Raw genomic sequence first — 24,788 nt, forward strand, 5'->3', positions numbered from 1 at the left:
AGTCCAAAATGCAGCTGCCAGAGTTCTTACCAGGACAAGAAAATATGATCATATAACCCCAATTTAATCATATTTACACTGGCTACCTGTTTAGCTTAGAGATGATTACAAACTGCTTACGTGCTACTTACATACAAGCCTTTAAATGGTTTAGCTCCCATGTATTTAACCGGTCTTCGAACATGCTACAATCCTTACACTTACACTTTCCTTACACTTTCTGAGATCACAAAACTCAGGACTTTTGGTAGTTCCCAGAATATCAAAATCTACTAAAGGCAATACATTTTCATATTTAGCTCCTAAACTTTGGAATAGCCTTCCTGACAGTGTTCAGGGCTCAGTGTTCAGTGTTTAACCCTTGTGTTGTCCTCCTATACAAATTAGAAGTGCTGAGTCAACTTGACCTTGTCTGATTTGACTGCTTATAAAAAATTACCTATACAGTATATGATAGCCTTTTTTTAGTCTAACTTGTTTCCAACATATTAACATATATTTTGCAATTTTTTTTTTTGTCATATTTGTTATAATAAACCTCATTAATATGCAAAAATGCCTCATTTTTTAGTAAAAAAACCCAGAAATTTGTAATTATTTTCACTATAGAGGCACAATTACAGGCTGGTATATTTCAAGGGCAGAAGAGTGTTTTGAATTCTTGCATCCATTTTTAATGTCAGCAAATAATAAAACCAGGCCAAATTGACTTGAATGCTTATAAATCAAAAATTCTACAATTATCACCATTCTGTGTGTAATATCTATTTTACACTTGTAATATGTATTTTACCCACCTGATGTCATCTGATCAACCAACAACAGGCTACACACACACACACACTCAAAAACATGGCATAATTTCATGTGAATAAAACTTCTTTTACACTCCTTTTTTTTTTTAATTACACTTAATTTATGAACGATAAACCTTATAAAATTACGCCATGTTTTGAGTAAAATAAGCAGAAATTATTAAATATTATTTTGGATAACCACTGACTGATGAATGTCAAACATTACTCAGCATATCTCTAGGCCAAAGCTGACTGATGCAACTAAATGTATAAATAAGAGAGAGGAAACAAATAGGATTTACAAACACATGTATTTTATTTTTGAACTTCTTTATAGAAATATGAATGTGTGTGTGTGTGCGTGTGCATGTGCGTGTGTGTGTGTGTGTGTACGCATGCGTGCATGTTTTTGAAATGTTTAAAAATACGTAGCCTTTGTTTTGTCTAGAGGCCAACTGAAATGCAATGTCCAATGCTTTGAACAGTGTTTGATTGTGTGTGTGTGTGTGTGTGTGTGTGTGTGTGTGTGTGTGTGTGTGTGTGTGTGTGTGTGTGTGTGTAAAGCTTCTTGGTAGATCAGATTTTGCCCCCAGCTGGACAAATGCATCTGACAAGTGTGAAATATTTACAAATGAGTAGCTTTTTTTTTTTTCTGGAGGCCTAATGAAATGCAATGCCCAATTTGTGTGTGTGCTTGTGTGTGTTTGTGTGTGTTAGTGGACATTTTACGTGTGCATTTTTGTGTCTGTATGTATGTTCATTGCACTGAAAAGGGCAAAGATGTGACCTATTGCCCCACTAAATGAGGCCGAGTCAAAATGACCCAAGAGGATCACGAACACGTAGTATATACTGTTCTGAACACATAGTTCAACGAAAATAGACTAAATTAATTTTGCTTGTAAAGTTCATAATTTGGAACAATCCTGGTAAATTTCAGGCAAATATGTGGAAGAAAAACAAAGTTATGACACATTAAATTCTTCCAATGGGGTCAAAAAGACCCAGGGACAACATGAAGGTTAAATGTAGATTAAAGACATATGTCTTTAGCCAGGCGTACACATAATACATCCTAACATAAACATCCTAACTGTGTGCTCCAGTAGATACACACTATAATGTTTTTCTGGTTAATAATATGAAAAGCACCTATGCTTATTCCTCTCTATTTTCTTCTCTTTTTTTAACCATTCCAAGGCATCCAGCGATTGTGCCAGCTTTGATTATGTTCCACTTTTCTAAGATTGGGAACATTCAAAGAGAACTTACCAACTTCATGTGGTCTTTGAGGACAACACCCTCCTAGTCAATACACAATTGACAGAGTGTATATGATTGTAGAAAGGACATTATTCACAATAACACTCTCAGACGTTTAATAAAAGTTTATAATCACACCCTGTATTGTCATCTAAACGAGGATGAGGTTCCTCTTTGAGCCTGGTTCCTCTCAGGGTTTCTTCCTTGCCACAGTCACCTCAGTCACCTCAGGCTTGCTCATTGGGGATAAATACAAACACATTTAAATATGTCTAATATTAATCTTGAATATTTGTATAAATCTTTGTATAATCTTTTTGTACTTTTTGCATGATTACTTATGTTCTGTAAACCTGCTTTGAGACAATGTCCATTGTTAAAAGTGATATGCAATTAAATTTGAATTGAACTGAATTAAATAATGTAGTATGAATGTAGTGTACTAATGTAGAAAACCCCGTGTTCTAACGCTAACCCTAACCCTAGACCTAGACCTAAGACTATCCAGTCAGCAGTATAAAGTAGATGTCAAACAGCTATGATATAAAAACATTTGAGCTTATTTCAAAACATATGATACACATGTGAGGGATTGTATGAGCAGTTGGAGGTTTGTAAAATGTGATCTACTCATAATGTTGCTGGCCAAATCAGCTTGCTGGGTGCAGTAAAATCTGTCTGCAGCAAGATGATAAACCTTATTTTATAGGAATTCGTTTTCAGTAATCAGTAAGAAGATGCAAAATGGAGACATGGACATGGAGACATGGAGAATGAGAGATAACTGTAGACCAAAATATTTAACTCAATACTCTGAGTGAGAGCAGTTTGAAGTAGAATGGAAGTATATCAGAACCAAGATTAGAAATGAGCAATTGGTGTAACATTACTAACAGTAATATTCATATTAATTCAGTGATGTGGACACCATTAATAGCTTGATCCAACCTTGTTTTTACACATTGTCTATTAAACAATACATTGATCGGGAACATATTGCACCTTATCCTAGCTCTATAATTCATGTTAGCTAATGATATCTACAATACATAATGAATGAATTATGAATAAATGAGTATGCACAGTAACAAGTAGTCTACCGTCAGAAGTTGCTGGAACTTACATTAACCAGACCCAACTGTCAAAAAAAAGCTAAAGCCAATCATGGCTCTCATGACCCAATTCACTAGAGCACATGGTTTGGGAGATGTTAAAACACATGTCTTTCATACCATTTGTGCTGCATTGAAATTTTGTGTGCAGCTGGCATCGCATGTGAGTTCACTTCTCAACAATTACACACAACCATTTACATGCATGTACTATATCTCCAGCCCAGTTCAACAATCCTCTCAACAAAAATCTATCTTTGTCATGTTTGTTTTCTCACTGCTTTCATAACAGTAAGACTTCCAGTCTAACATCATTCAGTATTCACTCAACCATTAAGGCAAGGACATGTAGAGTTTTCTTTGGCCTTACAGCTTTCCCATGAGAAACAGTAACATAAAAAATACACAATGAATAAAAAAGCTAGGTCCTGAGGAAGTACATTACTGAGAATAAGCAATATTGTTTAGGTACTGCAGCTGGTGATAAAAGTTTATTTTGCTCAGGTGTAGGCAGGTATGATGTAATCACCGTGACTCGTCCAGTATTAGCCATTGAATGAATAACGTCAATCTATATGTTCCTCAGTTATGTTCATTATTCTCCATAGGTGCATGAAACAGTTGTATAACCCTCAAACTTTTATGATTGTTTCAACCAAATTGATTTGTGAATTCCAGCCCAAAGGTTTTATTCATTCTGTATGGGCACAAACCTTTGCTTCATTATGACTTGGCCTTTTGTTATAAACTATTAAAATTTTAAGAATCATAAGCCAGCTTTGTGAATGTTCAAACAATTAATCCTAACAATCACATTACCCTTTTCAGACAAAAAAAAAGACACTGCATCATTCTTAACTATTTATGTTTTGTCTGTTTTGTCATTCAGATAGGGAGAAGCCCTTCCACTTATACCATGAAAAATCAGATTTTTGGCTCACACCCTTCAAAGGACACAAATGCTTCTTATTTTTCATTCATACTCCTTATGTACTCTCTGTAAGGAACTTCTCTAGCAGAGGAAAGAGGGGAAAAAGGGATGAGAGAGATGCTTGAAAAGCATTGGGGTTTGGGAAACAATGGCACGCCCTGTTGTGATTTTGTGATTCTTGACACCCACCGAACCCCAGACGCTCCCCTCACAATAAGACGCCACTCCTTTTGTTTGACAAATCACAGCAGTGTCTGCAAATTGACTCTGGCAGCTTTGGAACGCAAGCCCTGAGACAACTTGACCAACATGGTCACCTCTTCTGCCAAAGAGAAAGGGAAGAAAGCAGACTAGGAACGGGAGAAACAATTTAATTGCTGAAGGAATCTAGACAGTTAGGGGTTGACGCGTATGAGAAATGTGTGGTTAACAAGACAAGGCGAGGCAAATGGGCTCCATCCAGCAACCTAATGGAACTGGGCTGTCTTGATCCTGACTGCGCACACATGTGCAGGGAGCTTCGCAGGACACATCAAAAAGCTTAGCTAATTCTGAAAAGAACAGTTCAAGGATCCAGTGAAGAGCATTCTCATTGCTCTGAACCCAGTGAACTACATCCTTTTGCTTTCTGATGGGTTGAGATCACTTTTGGAGATTGTGTTGCATAGCGTTTGCTTGCAGTGAAATAGTAGGTTAGTTTGATCTATCTGCTCTCTGGGGATTGTCCTGAATGAATTATGCATAAAGCCCATGCTTTGACAGGGGATAGGACAGCATACGAAGCACAGACTAGAAGTGGCATCCAAAGTCATATGGTATTGGCTCTATAAAGTAAAAAGAATACAAAATTTGGTTATAAAACTTTTCATATTTGATTCATAAATTCAGTAAAAGGCAGCCGCGGTTTGCTATGGCTATTTCATTGAGTTTACTGGAAGGGATGGGTATTGAGAGGAGAAAATGATTAGTTGCTTTTGCTTTATCTTGGCAAATTGTATTCAAATAAAATGCGGTAAAAAAATCTGAGTCTGGCCAAAGCTGCCCGTTACACTTTGCTCTTCACTGACGTCAGGGTGGCGATTAGTTCCAAAAGCCTGCAGGTGATTCGTTTATGACCTGACATCTAATGCGAGTTTGCAGTTTTATGAACAGAAGACTGTTGACATAAGCCTGCACATTTCCTATACGAGAAGCTGTGTACGTAGATGTGTCAGTAGGAGCACATGATTTACACCCATTCACCACTATAAGGTTTCACTTTGTTTAGTACCACACATTTCGCTTTTCCTCTCTTCTCATTCAGAATGCACTATACGGCTAAAACAAACACAAAAGAAAACTTTGCATTCCCAAACATGCAGAGAAAGAGCTGATGATTGATGCTTCCTGTTATGTTTTGTCATAAAACTCTGTTTGTAACGTAGCCAGAAGGTATATGAAGCACTGAGAGGACATACTTATGGCACAGTGAGGGGCAGAGAGACCACAAGGGTACATATGTCAGATTTACACAACTGCTTCTTGCTAAGTAAAAGAGGGAGGTATTTGATATTTTTATTTGTTTGTGTGTGTGATCCTAAGTCATGCAAAACAGATTGTGGAACCCCACAATCCCCTTCACTAAACTCACCAACCTAAACTCCTTTTTCCCATTATTTTTCCCACAGCCTTTTCCAGCAAAATTTCTCTTTTTCAACTGGGTGTATGGATTACCTCAAAGTTGTTGACAAGTACCTTTTCATTAATATTAAGCACTTAGTAAACTTTGTGTGAGTTTTACTGCATTGCAGTCACATAGAATAAAGATATTTAAGTAAATTTGTCTGAGTTTGCTATCTGATAAAAAAGGCAGGGCTGATTATGAATTATTTCACATTAAAAAATTTGTCTTGTACGCTGGCGTCTTAGAGAATGGAAATTATGTTGAGTCTAACTTGTACAATTTTTTTTTTCAACAGTGCAAATATGGACTTTCTCATCTGCTAACTTCACTGCCATATTACTGGCTGTTCCTAACAAAAGAAAATGGATCTATCAAATAATAATGATTACTTGGCAAGCACTGAGCAATAGGGATATTGGCCATGGGTGGAAAAAGACTCACCAGAAAAAATGTATTTATGTGTATTTGCCACATATTCTCGATCCTGTCTTTGTTGTCCTCTCAGAGCCGTAGATGGCCTGAGGGGTTCAGGAGCAGGGCAGTGCTGTGTGTGCTGGCCTCTGCTACTCTGATGGATGGGGAGCACTAAATGTGTCTGGCCCTGGAGCAGGGGGCCCGTAGCCCAGCCTACAGGGAACTGGGAAATATGACCGAGCTGTCAGAGCGAGAATATTATAACCTCGCTCACTCTCAACAATACAAGCATGCTTGTGCCTACAACTGAACCACTGGGCTGTGTCCTACTGAATGACAAACAAATGACTTTCTCAAGGTTTCTTATTTTACATGGTACCTGCACTTTCTCACACACTGTAGGGTAAGGGTCTAAGAGTCAAGGGTCTTAGAAGAGGCTGCATGTGGATGCCAGTCAGTCCCAGGCTTTGGGCAGCAGAAGTCATCTCCTCAGGGGGAAGATATCAGTGTGCTGTGGTTGGCTGACAGCTCTGAGGGCCCTTATTGAAAAATCAATGTCCATTTGTGCGTCCAGCTCACCTGGCCGCCTGCCAGCTCGCCTGAAGTCACATAATGAAGCCTGATCCCGTTACCCGATTCCTCATTGGCTGTGTCAAAGTGACTTTGTGGCTGAAGTCATCCCTTTAGTTTCTCCTCTACTTTGCATCTTCTCTAAGGCTCAGATGTTTTTGCTGAGCGTAGAGTGTGATCTCAACCGTTTTAACACTGTCTGCGGGACAGAGCACTTGCTCCATCATTTTGATGTTGACTGATATGTCATGCAGTCCAAAATCATTCAGGCTGTACCACAGTCGGTGAAAAATAACGAAGGCTGGAGTTTCTTAACACACATTTTCAGAACAATCATCCATCTCTGGTCAGCATTTTCCCCCCTTTCTTTTTGTCTTGCTTATCTTCAATCCAGAAAAAAAGTGCATAATAGCATCGTATAATCTTCAGCATATCTTATTTCAAGGAGGTGAACCCACACATCACTTATGTGGAAACTTTCTGCATGCTCTGAGACTCAAATGTAATGTATGCGCAATGGCATTTTTTCCCCTTCATCTATTACCATTTATGGGATTTTTGGCACATTCATGTAAAGGCCTGCACTGGGATGAGATCACCAAAACCAAAGGTTGTGATTGACAGCAGTGTTGAACCAATCATGATGCTGGTCTTGATAATGAGTGAGAATGATTATTTCCAGCAGCAATCATTAAGATGCCTACAGTGAACCCACAAAGCTGATCATCCCATCATCTTAACTGTACAGACCCAAGATAGTAACAGAACAGGGGTGTGATCATAAGTTGTTCCATGTGTAATTACATGAATATTTAAAAAAAATAAAAAAATAAGTGACATCAGATGTACTCGCTGGAGTTGCACGTGTGAACTCAACATGTGTGACATAATGCAAACACTATTTTTTTCACATTATGAAATAAAAGTGAAATAAAAGTGCATTATATAACATGGGTTAGGTTCCAGTTTCACATCAAGTCAGGTAACTTTTTCCTTTTGGTTTACATTCAGATATTCTTGGCATTTATTTAACTTGACTCCACAGTTTTCTTTTCTTTTCTTTTCTTTTCTTTTCTTTTCTTTTCTTTTCTTTTCTTTTCTTTTCTTTTCTCCTTTCTTTACATCCCTTAACTCTAATCTACTGTACTATCTTCAATTCTTTTTATTTTTCTCTTCATCTCTCATTTTTTCTCCTCTGATCTCTTCTCTTTTCCTGTTCTTTGTTTCTTTAATTTCTTTCCATCTATTAATTTTACTCTTCTCTATTTTTCTTCTTCTCTCTTTATTCTCCTCTCCTCTCCTCTCCTCTCCTCTCCTCTCCTCTCCTCTCCTCTCCTCTCCTCTCCTCTCCTCTCCTCTCTGGCCACTGTCTATAATGCAATTTGGTTGATTAAACGAAAACATTAAAGCACTACCTTATTGAATTTGACAGCACGTACAGAGCTAGGTCTTACTGGCCACTCTCTTTTATTGGCTGAGCGAAAAAGGATTACGTCATCCTGATTCACAGCCCCAAATCCCTGTACCTTGTTCCACCACCAGCCCTAGACACACCTTGGCAAAGAGGACACCTGTCAGGACAGAGATTTGTTTAGACATCCTCCACCCAGCCGCACAGCTCATAGCTCTCTTCCTGGCACGACTCAAGCTAACCTTGAGGCCTGCCAGGACTGGATGTAGATGAACCTCCTCCCGGAAGAATCAGAGGGATGAGTCTTTTTATTTATACCAATAAACATGGCAATGGCAGATTAATCTAATGAGAGGGTTAGGAGGGAGCCATCTCAGCCTCTGCCTTCTGTGCGATGACTCACTCGTAGTTTTACACGAGTCTTGAGCCACCAAATATGGGGATAGGAAGCCGAGGCAACAGTGTCCTGAATATTAAACACCTGTCAATCTCATACGGCAGCCTCCAAGTACGTTCACTGTCCTCTGGGCTTATTTGAACAGACTTACTTAGTGTCTGAAGAGTGACTATCAGAGATAACCATATTTGGAGATGCCACAAAAAAAAGTCACATGACGTAATATAGACTCTTCTTGCACTCAAATCAGTGAAAGCCATAGTAGAAAATGATGAATATCATTCAACTGCATAGTAAATGAAGTCTTACATCACTAGTCTGATGCAAAGTCTGGCTGCATTCTTTTGATATTAAGAAATGTATTTTGCAATGAGGTAATGCACTTATATCAGACAGGTAAATATAATCTAGATTCATAAGATTAAACTTTTATTATTTTTAGTGTGGGTCCAAACTGCAAATATGTCAGTAAATATAGCTGCCTCATAGGGTTTGAATTTGAATCTGATTTGCCAGAAGGTGTTGATTGATTTTATACAACAGCAGCTCATACAATTGTTCCAGCTCTAATGCAATCACAACTTGTTAACATGAAGAGGTTTCTGTAAGGATATTTTTATTTAGCATTTATGGAATGAGTGAGTTCACAAAGGCTTAGCAGAGTGCTTAGCACTTTTTCTTCGACCCTCTGGGGTTGAGTTTTGATTCCTCTGTTCATGGGGTTTGTGTGTTCTCTGTGTGTTTTGGGGTACTCTGGTTTCCTCCCCCAGTCCAAAGATATGCAGTGAAGGCTGACTGTCTGATGTATATATATATATATATGGATGGATGGAATGGATGGATGGAAAGAGTCTCTGTTGTCTGTGCATTGTAACAATAACTAGTTTTTCTGCCACAGGAAAGTGACATGACAAGTGTTCTTGTCTTAGTAACTCCAAGAAAGAAAAAAAAGAGAGGCTTGTGAGGGAATGATGGAACATTTTGGTTATACTGTAACATAACCAATAACAGGAACTAGCATGTCCTACAGATGTTCCAATAACAATAACTGGAACTAGAACCATGACATCATTCATTAATTAGAACTTTTAATTGTTGGCAAATCACTTTGGTTGAAAAGGAATGAAAAACTTCACCACACACTTTTAAAGAAAAACAATCAACGTTGTGGTGCTAACAGTAAATATGTATAGTGCTGGGGAATATCACCACCCCGTTGTGGATTATTTTGTTATAGCAGCACTTAGGGTCATGTTTTATTGCTTACATAACATCAGCCTGTACATCAATTGGACAGACAGAGTTAAATCTCCTTATTGACTGGATCATTGTATATATTTCAGGGTCCTGTTAGAACATTATAGTGCACACACTCAAACTTTACCAACGTCAAAGAGATTTGTGTCAAAGCACCCTCAGCTGTTTCTCACCAGCTCCAGATGTTGTTTGTTGTCTGTTCAGATAGGTCAAAATAGAGCATCAATTAGGAGAACTCTATCAGTGGTCATTGCATCTTCACTCTAAAGCTTGTCTATGATGTAAGCCTGATGCCTTGAAGTCATTTATACTTTTTTCCCTGCAACATCCTTTCATGTAGAGTATACTGTATGTTTGAACATATCCCTTTCTACTTTTCTTTCATCAACTCACATCAACTGTGTGCTCTCTCTCTCTCTCTCTCTCTCTCTCTCTCTCTCTCTCTCTCTCTCTCTCTCTCTCTCTCTCTCTCTATTTATCAATAATTATAGTCAGGTACAGAAAATTGAGTCCAAGGTGAATAGCAAGGCGGTACATCAGGTCTCTGTGTGGCTGAGAAACCTGAGAGCAGCTCAGATACGATAGCTCGCCAGTGATTCCCGCAAGCAGCATCCTCTGCTGTATGCACACATCATTGGGGGCTGGGCAGCTCGAATCTTGTCGACACTGCTGTTAAACTAACCATGACAAGGCAACAAAGCTGCTAACATAGCATTTAAGCCTGGAGCATGCACACTAAAAGCACCATTACATTGACGATAAAAGGTGAGAAGAACATCTTAGTCTGGAAGCAGTCTAAATCTTGAAGGACCATCAGCGTATATAAATAATTCAACCCCCTTTTTATGTGGCTTGCTTGATGATTCAAGGTTGGAAAGTAAAGCTCTAAGAAAAAAAAGTGCACAGGCCACCATCCTAAGAGTCATCCTAAAAAAAGCTAGAGCACTTATTTGACATGAGAGGTCAGTGCTTTTAGGGTTACACAAGCCTCCATTTTGCTTTGAAATCAATAAGGGAAACAAGAAACGCAAAACAATGCAATGTTTAAGCGTTGAGATTGTTTTACGTGCTTGATTTAAGCCTTAGTAAAGAAACTAGTATGAAATTGATCTGTCTCGTGCCATGAAATAAGATCACAACGCATACCGTGGCCACACGCCATCATATTTTAGATCTAATGCTGCCACCCCGTGGTTTGAATGTGAATTACAGCGTTTAACTAATTAACTATGTAAAAAATCCATCAGTACCATGACTATTTCAAAGTGCTGTTGTTTTAAAGAAGCAATGCTAGAAGTGCTTGAAGTAAGTAGAGAAGACTTACAACACTCCTGAATGAACTCTTCAGTAGATTATCTGAACCAAAGAAAATCTATGCAGGAGTACTATTTAACATGGATATAACAAATGCAATCCCAAACCTGCTTTCATTGGGTTAAATGATAATAAACTAAATTGTTATTACTGGAATAGCATTTATTAGCCATGTCTTCTATATGATCCAGTCTCTTCGGCCCAATCTATATCCATTTAGATATATATTTTTACGGATTCTTTCATCATCCCAAAAACATGTCAGTATATGTCAGTATGTGGATTGACTACGCTAAATTGTCCCTAGGTGTGGACGTGTCTTCATGCTGCCCTGTGATGCACTGTTGTATTATCCAGAATGCATTCACCCAGAATACACCCATAGGCTAGTAGTTAGATTGAGTGAGATCAATGCAAATACACGGGCATTGTTTATTAGTTCAGACCTCAGGGTTACACCTCACAGCTAAAAGATAATGTTATTATTGTATGTCAGAACTTACACCTAATTTCACTTTTGGCATATTTCAATGACCTGTTTAATATTTAATATGTATATATGTATGCTGAACTGACATGTCTGTTATGACCTAATACATTTTCAGTAACTGGCAAGTTGCAGGTTCTCAGATGTGGGACTTTATTATACAATGTTTCACAACTAATGACTTACAGATTGGCCTACAATTGGGTCAGATATAGTGTGCAATCCTTTATGGTGACATTTTCAGGAACGTCCATAAGTGCTTTACAATGATACGACTTTAACTTGTAGCACTTTCAGTTGATTTCTAATCAGTCTTCTACAGGAAGCTTTAAACAAGAAAACTGAGCAATGCATATTTGTAATCCACACAGGGCTGTTTAAAATACCTGTGTTCGACTTTATGATGACAAATGCTCCACGGTAATAGAGTGGAACAGTCATTCTGAAATTGTGTGCAGCTGGGTGCTAATGTAAAATGCAGCCTTGCTTAGATCCAGTCTGGCAAAATCGTTTTAAGGATTTAATTTGCATTTGAATAAGACACTGGCCTAATGTAAATATGCTGTTCTAATGTCCATGAGGCAGGCTTACTAAAAATATGCCTGATCCGAAGGCATTAAAACAAGGATGAGCTAAGGTCAGGACCCAAAGCGATCGCTGGATAGTGCTCTCCAGATGAATCAATATGACTGGAAACTTTCCACTGTCTAGTAAAGCACACTTTAGTGCTCAGGCATAAATCAGGTAAAGGAGCAAAGCCATATAGCTTAACATCAGCTACAGATATACATGTGCTGTTGAAGGAGGTCTCCTGGGTCGCCTGGATGAAAAATATGCAGCTTCCTACGTGGAGTGTTGGTCAAACTTCAGCATAAAGAACTCGGAATACACAACTAGAACAATCACAATGCATTATAAATAACTCCTGCATTAGTTCTGCTTTCAATGTGAGTAAGGCATGAGGTTAAATCAGGGTATTGTAAACATCTCCTGCTGCATGGACAAGCTCTTGCTGCAACTCAGTAAACAAAATGTGAAATTTGTTTTATTTACTTTGCAGCACAATCTATAATAGGCAAGGTGAAATGACCTAATTATACCACACAAGCCATTTCGTAAGACGGGTCAATGGTAGAGAAGAAAATTGCAGTTATAATAATAGCCTTTTGTGTGATCCTCTATTATATATATTTTCTCAAAGCTATGGTTTATCCATTGTTGGAAAATGTGATTAGTTTTGTGTGTTTGTTTCATTGTTTAGATTCAGAGACTTGCATGATGATCGGCATGTAGTCAAAGCGAGCCATACACTCTCAAATCTGTAATTTCCTAAACAGACAGCGCACTCAGTAGACCGATACAGCAATCTGCAGTCCTACACTCATAGAAAAGCCACAGCGATACTAAGCTTCTACTATAGAAACTTCAGCACTAGTTTTTTAATACGTTTGTTTAATGCTTGATGCGTTATGGCTGTACATATTATAACATTTCCTTCATGTCACTTCTAATTGACCTTTTGATGGTGATAGGAAAATCATCTTGTGAAAGGAATTAAAATAAGGGGAATATGGTTGAAATTCATTTAATTTCACACTAATTTTTTTGTCAGCCAAGCAGAGCTGTCTAGCTATAGGCCAGAAACATGATAGGTGGGAACTCATGACTGTTACTACTGTATGGTTCATGTACTCGCAGGGGGTCAGCTAGTGGTCTGCCAATTGTTAAGCATGATCAAGGTGGCTGGGCTCAAGCAGGAGATTAAAGAGATTTATAGAGATTCATAGCGATCATAGAGATTTAAAGGTTTAGAAACAGCCCTTAAGTTTCATCATCATATCCTAGATGTCATTACACTTATATTTTAGACATACTTAATGTAATGTGTAGCATGTGTAAAAATATGTTTTTACTATTTCTAGGTAGGCGTGTACAAGTATAGCAAAAAAAGTCACTGTATATAGATGCTTAAGCACACTTTATATATATATGACATGAAATGTGGAAACTTGACAAGATGTTAGGAGTTTATTCAGTACAGTTGGTGGCATCAGAGATCTGTATCATAGTCAAATCCCAGCATCACACACACTATCAAGTCTATCATTGCTGTGAATGGATTATTCATAGAAGTAATATCTTATCTGCAGTGCTTGTATATGGGACTGTTTCAGCTGATTGACATGATGGGAAACTTGGCAACAGAAAAAAAGTCACCAATATGGCACATATACTTTATGAAATGGGCAATAATGGAGATAATACGGAAGGAAGGTGGTATAATACTATGTGAAGAAATAAACCATACTGTACATTCTTAACAGCATATTTTTATTCATCTTGTGTAGTAAAGACATACACCGTGTTTCTTCAAGTTAACAAAACACAAGGCGTGTTTACCTTCATTGTTTCCATTCTGGGATTGTAGATGACAATATTCAGTAAATAAGTCATTATAAGCATGCAATTGTATTTTAATGACTTACTTTTGAAGATTATATCATGCTTTAAATGATCATTAATATGACTCAGTTAGTTGAGAAAATAAAAATGCTCACGTAAAAAAAAAAAAAAAAAGAAGCAGAAAAAAAGCCCTTGGAGTAACAAACACAATTAGCAGCTGATTTCCATTTAAGTCATTGAATAAGATTCAGGCTGTAAGCGTTTACATTTCCGCCTGGAGCGTATTTGCTAAAAAATACAGCAGTTGCATATAAGTTGTCAAGGCAAGACACAAGCAGCAAAAATGGTCATAAATTTCCAGTATATGTGATACTTTGCGGCGTGTAGTGGATTTAGGGCTCTGGTTTGCTACGTGATTTTCCTCCTAACTGAGCCCTTATTTGAACAGATTTTTGGAAATGTACATTTCCTGTCGAAAAGATTAAGGCTGGAAATATTTACATTAAACCATTCTCTAAAGAATAAAGCAGTAAGAGCTGAGAAGGATTGTCAGTACGGCAGCAGCAACCATGTAAATTGATTTAATGGGAATTTCTGTCAGTTTTTCAGCTGTAGCTCAAACATTCTAACCAGCATTTACACATCTAATCAGCACTAAGAACTAAATGTTAGTTATGGTTACAAGGGAGAATGATAGGAAGCTAGTAATCCTTTTAAATATGCGAACTTCAAGAGAATTTCAAACAATAATTAAATAATATCTTCACAAGCCAATTAAAAAAAAAGAAAGAAGAAAAAAGCCTACAGACTATTATAGGACTATAAAGTGTGTGACTAATAGCGCTTTTCCACTGGACACTTTTCAGTAACAAATCTATGATCCTGTATTTTGCCAAGATTTTCATTGCTACTACAGTGTACATATCTGTAGACTGGCAGAACATTTTGCTTTCTTTTTGAAATGACATAAGCAGAATTTTCTGTAACTGGAGTAACTGCTTGAAACAATAATAAAAATAAATATTTAGAAATAGGTTTAATAATCTTAATCTAATAAAGATTAAATATTAGTTTGTGAATAAACAATATGTGAAAATATCTTAAATATAGTGACATTCATCTAGTATTTCCTATTATACAATTACAATAAACCAAATAAATGATTATTAAACCTAATTCTAGGCATTATTTTACTAACTTTAAGATTTAAATGTCTTTCTAAAAACAAATGTTTCAATTTGGCAAAATTATCTGCCAGCTGTGCAAGGCTTGAAATGCTCAATAGAAATAGTTTAGTATTCTAATATACATTTTAGTGTAATCTTATACTAGTAAATACCAGGCTTTTTTTTTAAACCATTTTACTATATTCAAGCTGTTTTCACTTTGATGTGTTTTTTTTTTGCAGGAAAAATGTCCATGATGAAATCGGTTACCCTTCATACAAGGGCATCCAAATCCAGTGGAGCTATAAATAATGCAGATTCATTAGTCAAACAGAATCATACCACAATCCTCACAGTTATCATACGAGTCACACAACCATCATTAAAAAAAAAGAAACACTAGCTACCTAGAATCACCATTTACCAGAAAATAAGGCACAGCAATTTTTAGTAGTAGCATCTGATAATAATTTAATAAAGTACAAAAGAAAAGTGTGCAAGCCCTTGTCAGTGTGTGTATGGAAAAGTAGGAACCGTTGCTACTGTTAGTGTTGCATAGTGAAATGATGTTGCATCCCACAACCCATCAGAAGCTAACATGGTGCTTTAATAAGGTAAGGCTAACTCTAGATTTGGATTAGTCTGGAGTAACAAAGCTTGCTGTACCGCAGTGTCCAGTGAAAAAATGACTTAAAACACACTTTCTGTGGTATGCAAGTCTAATTTTGACATGTGTTTACAAAAAGAAAAAGATTAGCTTAAATTACCAGCAGAGTGTTCCTCAACAAAATTATGTGCTGATGACTGAGCAGAGTTTGATTTTGTTCTCAAATTAGTCGAGCCATAAAGCTTCGCTGAGTGCTTGGAATATGAGAAGGCCTTTCTCCTGTACATCTCTCCTTTCCACATTGAAATCATCAACAGAGTAGAAAGCACTACCCCACCTAACGTGAGAAGGCAAAGCCCAGCAATAACACACCGATCCAGGTGTGCCCCGAGCCTTGCACTCTCACTTTCCAGTCTCTCCATCTCTCGTGCCGAGACCGAATCCGGGTTTACTCCTGAGTCACGACGGACAGAATAAGATATGATTACTAAAGTTATTCCTGTTACTAAGAAGGTGACAGCACTGATAAATCCATAATCTACTGGCTTTCCTGCGCTCTCCGATGTCAGGTCAGACATTAAGGAAAATTCAAGGCGGTTCTCGTTTGGGGAGTCGGGGCCAGGTGTCCCATCATGGAGGCTTTTCTCGCTCGTCTCTGGCGTGACGTGGCTCAGATTGACATTTTCATCAACATAAGTGAAAGAGGTCTCCAGCTCCTCGTCACAACAAACCCTGATCTTCTCCTGGCGAAAGCGCTTGCCTGTTAGTCCTTTGCTTGGGGTCATCTTTGGTGCTGAATGACACTGACCCTCTGTGACAAAAGCTTTTCCATGTAAACTGCTTTCATGTTCCCTGAGGCTTGATCCTTCAGCTGGACAATCTATCCCATGAACAGATGGGTCTGAATCAGGGACATCCGGTGGATCGTCTCGCCCGCTCTCTTTATCTATGTAAAGCAGCTCCACGGAGGCCATTGGATTCTTGCTGCCAAATCACTCCATCAAGACAGTCACATCAACACCTATCAACACAAATCAGTAGTGTTGGTATGGACAAGGAGATCTGCTGAGGATTGAAATCTTTCACTGTTGCTACTCTTAAGTATTTAATCACAGATTTAAAAACAACAACACAATAACAAGTTATCTTTATGAAATAGAAAAAAAAGAATAAATAAAGAATGAATAAAAATGAATAAAGAATGACTAAAGAATGAATAAAGAATGAATAAAGAATGAATAAAGCTTCAGCCCCCCTTGCTGTGGTGAAAGTTGATCTGGTTTCATTGCCTGGGGTAACTGATCAGTTTACAGTCTTATTATTCCATAAACATATAAATAAATTCATGCAAACCACAGACTCTTACAGGCTCTTTATAAAAGCTTGAAAAGAAAAGCAAGGCTTTTATCCTCCACGTCTGCAGAGTAGCATGAAAATGAATGTGCAATACAGTAATCTTCTTGTTCGCTGCGTACAAAACCTGACCATGAAACTCTGAAGGTCGATTGAGAATTAAAAACAAACACTAGTTATAACCTGTATATGAACGCTGGAGAAATGCAGAGCGCTAGAAATGTTCCTTAATGTGCATTGTACATAGGCTACAGAGGTAAAAGGCTATTCTGCGTTTGAGAAAGAAATGTAATACTTGCTCAGCAAATCCTTTGTGTGTCGCTAAACGTGGTCGCGTCCCGGCACGTCTCAGTATCGCGCAGGCTCCGGTTCCGCAAGGACGCCTCCACTTACCGGAACATTTGACATTAGGACCGAATAAAACGCAGGCTGATTGGTTCCCGAGTCTGTTAACGCATGTCTGTCAAAATAATGTCCCGCCCATTACCTTTAGGACTGCACAAATCCTTTAACGCCACCGTTTAGCCTAGCAAATCCTTACCTTCACCTCGTTTTCCTGCTCACGAAGAAGAAGAAGAAGAAGAAGAAGGAGGAGGAAGAGGAGGAGAAGGAGGAGGAAGAGGAAGAGGAAGAAGAACAGGAGGGCTGCATCGTTGGTTCAGTACTCTACATATGCTCCATATTAAAAGCATGGTTTGAATCCACTTGCCACTTGCAGAGAGAAATCACTGCAAATCAATACAAAGTCATTCTGACTGATTATCCTGTGAGGAAACCTTTCTAGAGTCTAAAATGCACAGATCCAGAAACCTGTATGATCCATTCCAAGGTACATTGAAGTTCTTCTGCAGGCTTGTGGCTGCTCAACACATTTTCTAATTCATATTTTGAATATATATATATATATATATATATATATATATATATATATATATATGTGTGTGTGTGTGTGTGTGTGTGTGTGTGTGTGTGTGTGTGTGTGTGTGTGTGTGTGTGTGTGTGTGTGTGATCCAGATCCTTATTGTTCACTGAAAATGAAAATCTGTACCCACTAGAGTGCCATCTGTCTCCTCAAAAAAGTGACTTAATTATGTATTTACTCAACTGTCTCAAAATAGCCCTGAAAATATCCACACTGCAATTTTATTGGAGATGATGCTGAGTTAGATTCTTTTTATAAAACCGAATATTTAACCAATTATTACATCTGTACAAAATCAGAACTCTTTATAGTGACCTGTCGGTGACCACTTATACATTCTCATGATTCATTTCCACCAGTTCATTATGAAAGATATCTCACCGACAAATAATTGTGATCGAATTCTTGATCAGGATTATCTCCTTGAAGTTTTAAATAACGAAAAGGGTTGAATGTGTTGTTTAAATGTAATTATAAGAAGACACTGAAGATTGAATTGATGCACAGTTTTAGAATTTTATTACACTGCTTCTGTCATATATTCTAACATGACCCAAAATGCTGTAAGAAGGAAAGAGTGGAGTAAGAATGAGCGCATAAATATATATAGTTGAAATGACAATAAACGCTTCTTTACTTGACTTGATGAATACCATTCAAAGATGGCTTTCCCTCATCATACATTTGTACATGTTTACTGATTCAATGCATCTAGTACATTATAGTGTAATATAAGCAGCATAAATACGTCATACACTGCAAGGTGAAAATGCATTACATAAGCAGATTAATGCTAATGTGACCTGTTTTTATGATTGAACAAAAGTTTTTATACCAGACTCATTCTTTGGACAGGGGACCAGATATATTTCCATTATAAGTCAGCGAAAGTGAGCAAACTGTGTGATTGATGCCACACTTTGGCTAGGTGTAGGTTGGGGAATGCACCATTAAGCACTCATAAATCCTGACAGTTTATTTTACATAATGTTGCAGGAAAGTCAAAATGTACTGTATCAAATGTTGGATATGAAAGACAACACTGATCTTATTTCCACTGATCTTTAAATGTTGGTATAATATAAATTGCCAAAAAATCTTATTAAAACAGTAAATTGCTCTGTGCTATATGGTTATAATCCAGTATGATTGACAAGATCACAAAAAGTAATTGACACCATAAATATACTTCCATATCTGTTTCACAGGTGTAATTTTACTGACATGTATTAATTTGAGGAAATGTACAATTTAATTTTTAAAATTGAAGAAAGAAAGAAAGAAAGAAAGAAAGAAAGAAAGAAAGAAAGAAAGAAAGAAAGAAAGAAAAGGGAATGCCTATACTTCTATTTATCACATTTGGCAGATACCTCTAACTAGAGTTAGTTACAGTCTAGATCAAAATTTCCTCAATCTAGAACAACTATATATGTGTTTAAGAACAACATTATGCTAAAATCCTATTAGAGGCAAGTTAGTCCAACAACTTAGTACAAGTTATTATGGTTTTGATTCATTCAGCTCAGTTGAATTCTGAATAAAGACATGTGAGTCAGTCGGCTATTTGGACAGACAGAGGATCTTTATTCTACAACCTAGGGTGTCAGTACAGAGGAGAGTTTTGACATGTCTCACTTTTTTTCTTGTGAGATAATGGGTCAAGTGAGCAGGGTTTGAGTAATGCCTTCAGATACAGAGGAGGAAGAAGAATGTTTCACATATACATTACAATACAAGTTAAATTCTTTTCTTAACATATACAAATAGGATTTTGGGGTAAGAGTGCAGGGTCAGCCATGATATCGGACCTTCCTCGAGGGCCTAACAGAGGCAGCTTGGCAGTGCTGGGTCTTGAACTCCAACCTTTTCATCATCAACCCAGAGCCTTAACTGTTTGAGCCAGGAATTTAAAAGAAGAAACTGGAAGGAATGCAGCAATGTAGATAAGTGGGCAAAGAAAAGAAGCACAATGGGGTTTTGTAAAACAAACCCCATTGGTAATTGCAGTGCTACTGAAGTGCTAGCCAGAAAAAGTGGGGAAATAAGTGGATTTTCTCTCAAATGCCAAGTGCAATTATTATTCATACGAGCAAAGAAACCAAATTTTCATCTAGAAAAGACAGAAAAAGAAAATAGAATAAAATATACTGAATATTTATGAATCACAGTATATTTTTTCATGATAGCAAATCTCGGATAAAATAATTTTAATGGATAAGTGGAGCCGAGTTGTAACCATCATTGCAGCTGTTGCTGTCAGTGAGAAAAGAGTAGAAGCAGGGTATTGAATATGTGAAAGTGGATCTTTCAGAAAATATACCCTAAAGTAGTTTTTTAATGATGATGGTGTTATTGTCTAACAAATAAGCTCAAAATCTTACATTTACAAATGGGTTGAGATCTGGTGAGTGTGAAGACCTTTGAATTTGATTTACATAATTTTCATCCTCAACAAACCATTTAGAGAGCCTTCATGAACTGTGGAGCAGAATATTGTAATCCTGGAAGACATCACTCCCTTTACGATAGAAAGGTTGCATCATAGGATAAAGGTGATTGCACTGATCTGCAGTCATACTTTTGTTGCCCATCTGCATCTTGCTCCAGGTACAGCAGGAACTGTCCAAGGTTCTGAACTTTGCCAATTCCTTACAATTGAAATGTATGTGTGTAATGTACAACATTCTACTAATATGACAAGAGATATCCAAATAAAATGTTAGATTTTAAATGGTAAATCATATTTTGTTTTTTATTAAGCATATTTTGTCTAAACCACATAGCTTTTCAGAAATGTCTTAAAAGATAATGGTAGATATACTACCAGGATGTGCTGTTGTTTGTAAGCACATGCATATATATCATTTAAAGACCCATAAAATATTTGCATGCAGTACTCCCTTCCTTCATTAGCCGTTCATGCATGGTGAATATCTTTCACATTATATGCATGAATAAAATCAATAATAAAATAAAAAAATTAATATCAATAACAATATGTCATAACTAGCAAAACTAACAGCAGGTTAACATGTAACATGTATATATATATATATATATATATATATATATATATATATATATATATATATATATATATATATATATATATATATATATATATATACGTATATGTATATATTCGTATATATACATATATACGTATATATATGTATATATACGTATATATACACAAAAGTTTGCATACCTTGGGAGAATTGTTGAAAAGATGTTTTTTGTTCCAAGACCATTTTTAAAAAAAATGAAAACATGAGTGAAAAGGCAAAACAAATTTATTTTATTTGTTATAGGACTCAAGTTAATAGTGTGTAAGGCTTAACACAATGGCACAATCATCAAACAAAACATAACAAAAAAGAAAATAAGAAAATAATCTAAATTGAACTGAACTAAACTGAACTAAACTATGAACAAAATGCAGTGAATGAACAAAAGAGAAATCTAAATGAAATCAATATTTGGTGTGACCACCCATTGTCTTCAAAACAGCAGCAATTCTTCTACTGTAGGTACACTTGCACACAGTTTTTGAAGGAACTCGGCGGTTGTTCCAAACATCTTGGAGAACTAACCACAGATCTCCTGCGGATGTAGGCTTTCTCACATCCTTCTGTCTCTTCATGTAATCCCAGACACACTTGATGATGTTGAGATCAGAGGGGGCCGTGCCATCACTTCATGCTGGTTTGAAGGCAAAAGGTAGTAACACCAAATATTGATTTGATTTAGATTTTTCTTTTGTTTGCTCACTTTGCATTTTGTAAATTGACAGAAATAAACACTCATTATTTATATTTCTGAAAGCATTCTTTGTTTACAGCATTTTTCACACCTGCCTAAATGTTTGCACAGTATTGTATATATAGTATATATATACATTATATATAGTCATTACATATAGAAACCCCATTAAATATATTAAATAAAGTAATGTCAATGTGTCTTTTTCTGATTTTGTACCTGTAGATTAAAGTGATGTAATATACATAAAGCATCTGCCACATGAATAAAAATAGAAAAAATGAACCTTTTGTCTAGCTAGAGCTGCAGACATAAATTGGGGTTTTAATTATCAGTTCCAGGCTTCTTGCTCCATTGAAAAGCCAACAGAATGGCTAGCCTTTGCATTGTTGTGAAAGTGTACATTCTGTATGGTAGGAACTGGCCTTTGTCATTAGTAAAATTAAAGAGCATCGTGTCCCAGCTAAATGTATAATTTATTCCCTTAAAATCAATGCTGCCAAATTCTGAGTGGCTCACTGGCATGGAAAGTGATGGAAAGCCTGACATGTCTATATTTAAAGCTAGCTGAAATAAAATTCACTGACTTCAATGAACTCTATAGTGAGGCTAAACACAATTGATTAATTAAATCCATAAAAATGCAATGGATCATATAAGTCCTAGATCTGATCTGATGTATAAAAAGCTTTGTTTGTGTTAAAATAAGGTAATACAACAAAACATCAAATACATTTATTTACCTTGCTCAGACTATTAAGTAAGAGATAACCTTGCTTTATGAAAAGGAATATTACACAAACATTGTTTAATATGTGTAATATGAAATGATATTTACTCATGTCTCTACTTTGAATCCATCATTTGGAGTTTATATGTAATAAATGACAAAGATAATAGTTTTTTCTGACATATCATTTACTTGATTTTGATGAACACTGTATATAAACACTGAAGTAGTGTACACATTGTTAATCCTGCATTGCTTTCATTCCCAATTGTGTGTCAGCTTGTTGGAAGCAGTTTCAAAAAGGACTGTCTCTGAAATTCTTTAAGAAGCAGTAGGTCTTTCTGAGACTTTCTAAAGTTATGCTTCATATAAAAAAAACTGTTGAAATTATTAATATATTTTCAGATATAATCTATTGAACAACAAATATCCTATACTTCCTGGTAAAGCTCTGTAGTCACCCTTTGCTATCGGTGCAAGTCTTGTAATAGCAGAATTCACAATTGTAGCATTCCGAATTCAGAATTGAGGCATTGTGAAAGGTTTTCTATTTGTTCTCATGTAAGAGAACAGTGAACAATAAATATATTTCTATATTAATATATAATTCATATATTTGGCATGACCCCTAATTGTCTGTCCTGTACTGGACCATTAGATGTCTAGTCAATGTATTAATAAGTAGTAGTTGTTATTTTCAAATAAATACACAAGGGGGCGGTGACACACCACTGTCAGGAAATACATCGGCAACCTAACTTCTGCACTTGCCTACTTGAAGCACCAAAAAGGATTAAGCTAAGACATTCTGTGTAAATTAAAAGCACGACTGGAAAGCCTACAGAAAGTGTAGAATGAAATATTAAACACAGAACTTATTATCTATCTATGCTTTTTTGTTAGTTAACATAAATAAAATAGTTGCTGTATTGGCAAATAATCTACAAGTTCATCTTATATTAAGACCAATTCTAATCCTGTCTATAATAATTGCTAGTTTTATTAATTCTGGACGAGGTAGGCCTTCGTGTAGAATGTTTGAAGACAGTCAGTGACTATTTGGACATCTTGAGTAAGTTCATTCCAGCTCTTAGGTGCTGGAACAGTGAACAGTCTTGATGTATATCTTCCTTGTACCCTGAGAGATGGTGGGAGCATTCAAGTAGTGCTGGAGGATCAAAAGCATGTACTGTAGCATGGATTTTAAAGCTGCTTTAAGTGTGTGGGTTGGGTGTAGTAGAATTTAAGAAATTAGGAAGGTTGAAAACTGCTGCATTCTGGATCAGTTGAAGGGGTCGAATGGTGATCAGAGACAGATCTGCCAACCAGAAGGAGCAAATTGCAGTATTCCAGGCTCTAAATGACAAGAGACTGAATGAGCACTAAAGTATAGAAAAGGGTTCATTATTTTATATATAGTTTAAATCACACCTCTGGGGTTGGTGTTTCGAATCCCGTTTTCAACAATGTAAGTGTGGAGTTTACATGTTCTTCCTGTGCTTTGGGGGTTTCCTCCAGGTACTCCAGTTTCCCCTCCCAGTCCAAAGACATGCTGACTGGCTCTAAGACTGTAAGCTGTCTGACATCTCTTAATTGTCTGTTAGTGTGTGAGTGTGACTGTGATTGATTGTGCCTTATGATTGGTTGGCACCCTGCCCAGAGTGTCCCTTGCCTTGTGGCCTGATTCCCCTGGAAAAAACTCCAGCTTCCCTGCAACCCTGTATAGCATAAGCAGTACAGAAAATGGATGGATGTCAAGATATCAAAGCTGTAAAAATATGCAACAAAAGATGATGGAAGTGGTCTCTTCCAGTATAATAATATCCTTGTCCACCGGTCATGAGGGCTCACTGAATGGTTTGAGGTAGATGAGATTAAGGTAAATTATATGCTGTAGTCTTGACTCTCACCAGACCTCAGTCCAATCATACACCTACCAGAGATTCTGAAGTCACATAATATCCACCACTATCATAAAATGCAAGTTGAGGGATTATCTTTGGGGAATAATAGTTTTCAAAACCTTACAAAGACTTTATGTCCCCCCCTGCTTTAATCTGCCACTCATCTGGAGATCAAAGCAGATTGGAGCAAGTGAAACAAGAGAAGATAATTGCCATAGCTAATCATACCACTCTAAATCAATACTGTCATTTCGTTACTGTGAAGAGATTGGAGCAATTCAGATAATATGACCCAAGCTCTCTATAGCTGGAAAATGAGCAATCA

General features: G+C 36.8%; 1 protein-coding gene across 4 annotated transcripts; it reads right to left on the reverse strand.

The window, feature by feature from the left end:
- Positions 1 to 14,534: 14,534 nt before the first annotated feature.
- On the reverse strand, positions 14,535 to 17,710 carry LOC113644245 (transmembrane protein 74). 4 transcript variants are annotated; one of them, XM_047810686.1, is made up of 2 exons: positions 17,687 to 17,710; positions 14,535 to 16,813 (listed from the first exon to the last, which is right to left on the reverse strand). In XM_047810686.1, exon 2 carries the CDS (start codon positions 16,764 to 16,766, stop codon positions 15,939 to 15,941), a length of 828 nt encoding a protein of 275 aa, XP_047666642.1. In that variant the 5' UTR covers positions 16,767 to 16,813; positions 17,687 to 17,710; the 3' UTR covers positions 14,535 to 15,938. The 4 variants fall into 4 exon arrangements, with proteins under 4 accessions (XP_047666642.1, XP_047666639.1, XP_047666640.1 ...); XM_047810683.1 differs by lacking the exon at positions 17,687 to 17,710 and adding an exon at positions 17,445 to 17,679; XM_047810684.1 differs by lacking the exon at positions 17,687 to 17,710 and adding an exon at positions 17,441 to 17,679.
- Between the last annotated feature and the right edge of the window lie 7,078 nt (positions 17,711 to 24,788).

Source organism: Tachysurus fulvidraco, chromosome 3 (assembly GCF_022655615.1).
Source record: "Tachysurus fulvidraco isolate hzauxx_2018 chromosome 3, HZAU_PFXX_2.0, whole genome shotgun sequence".
In the NCBI taxonomy this organism is placed as follows: domain Eukaryota; kingdom Metazoa; phylum Chordata; class Actinopteri; order Siluriformes; family Bagridae; genus Tachysurus; species Tachysurus fulvidraco.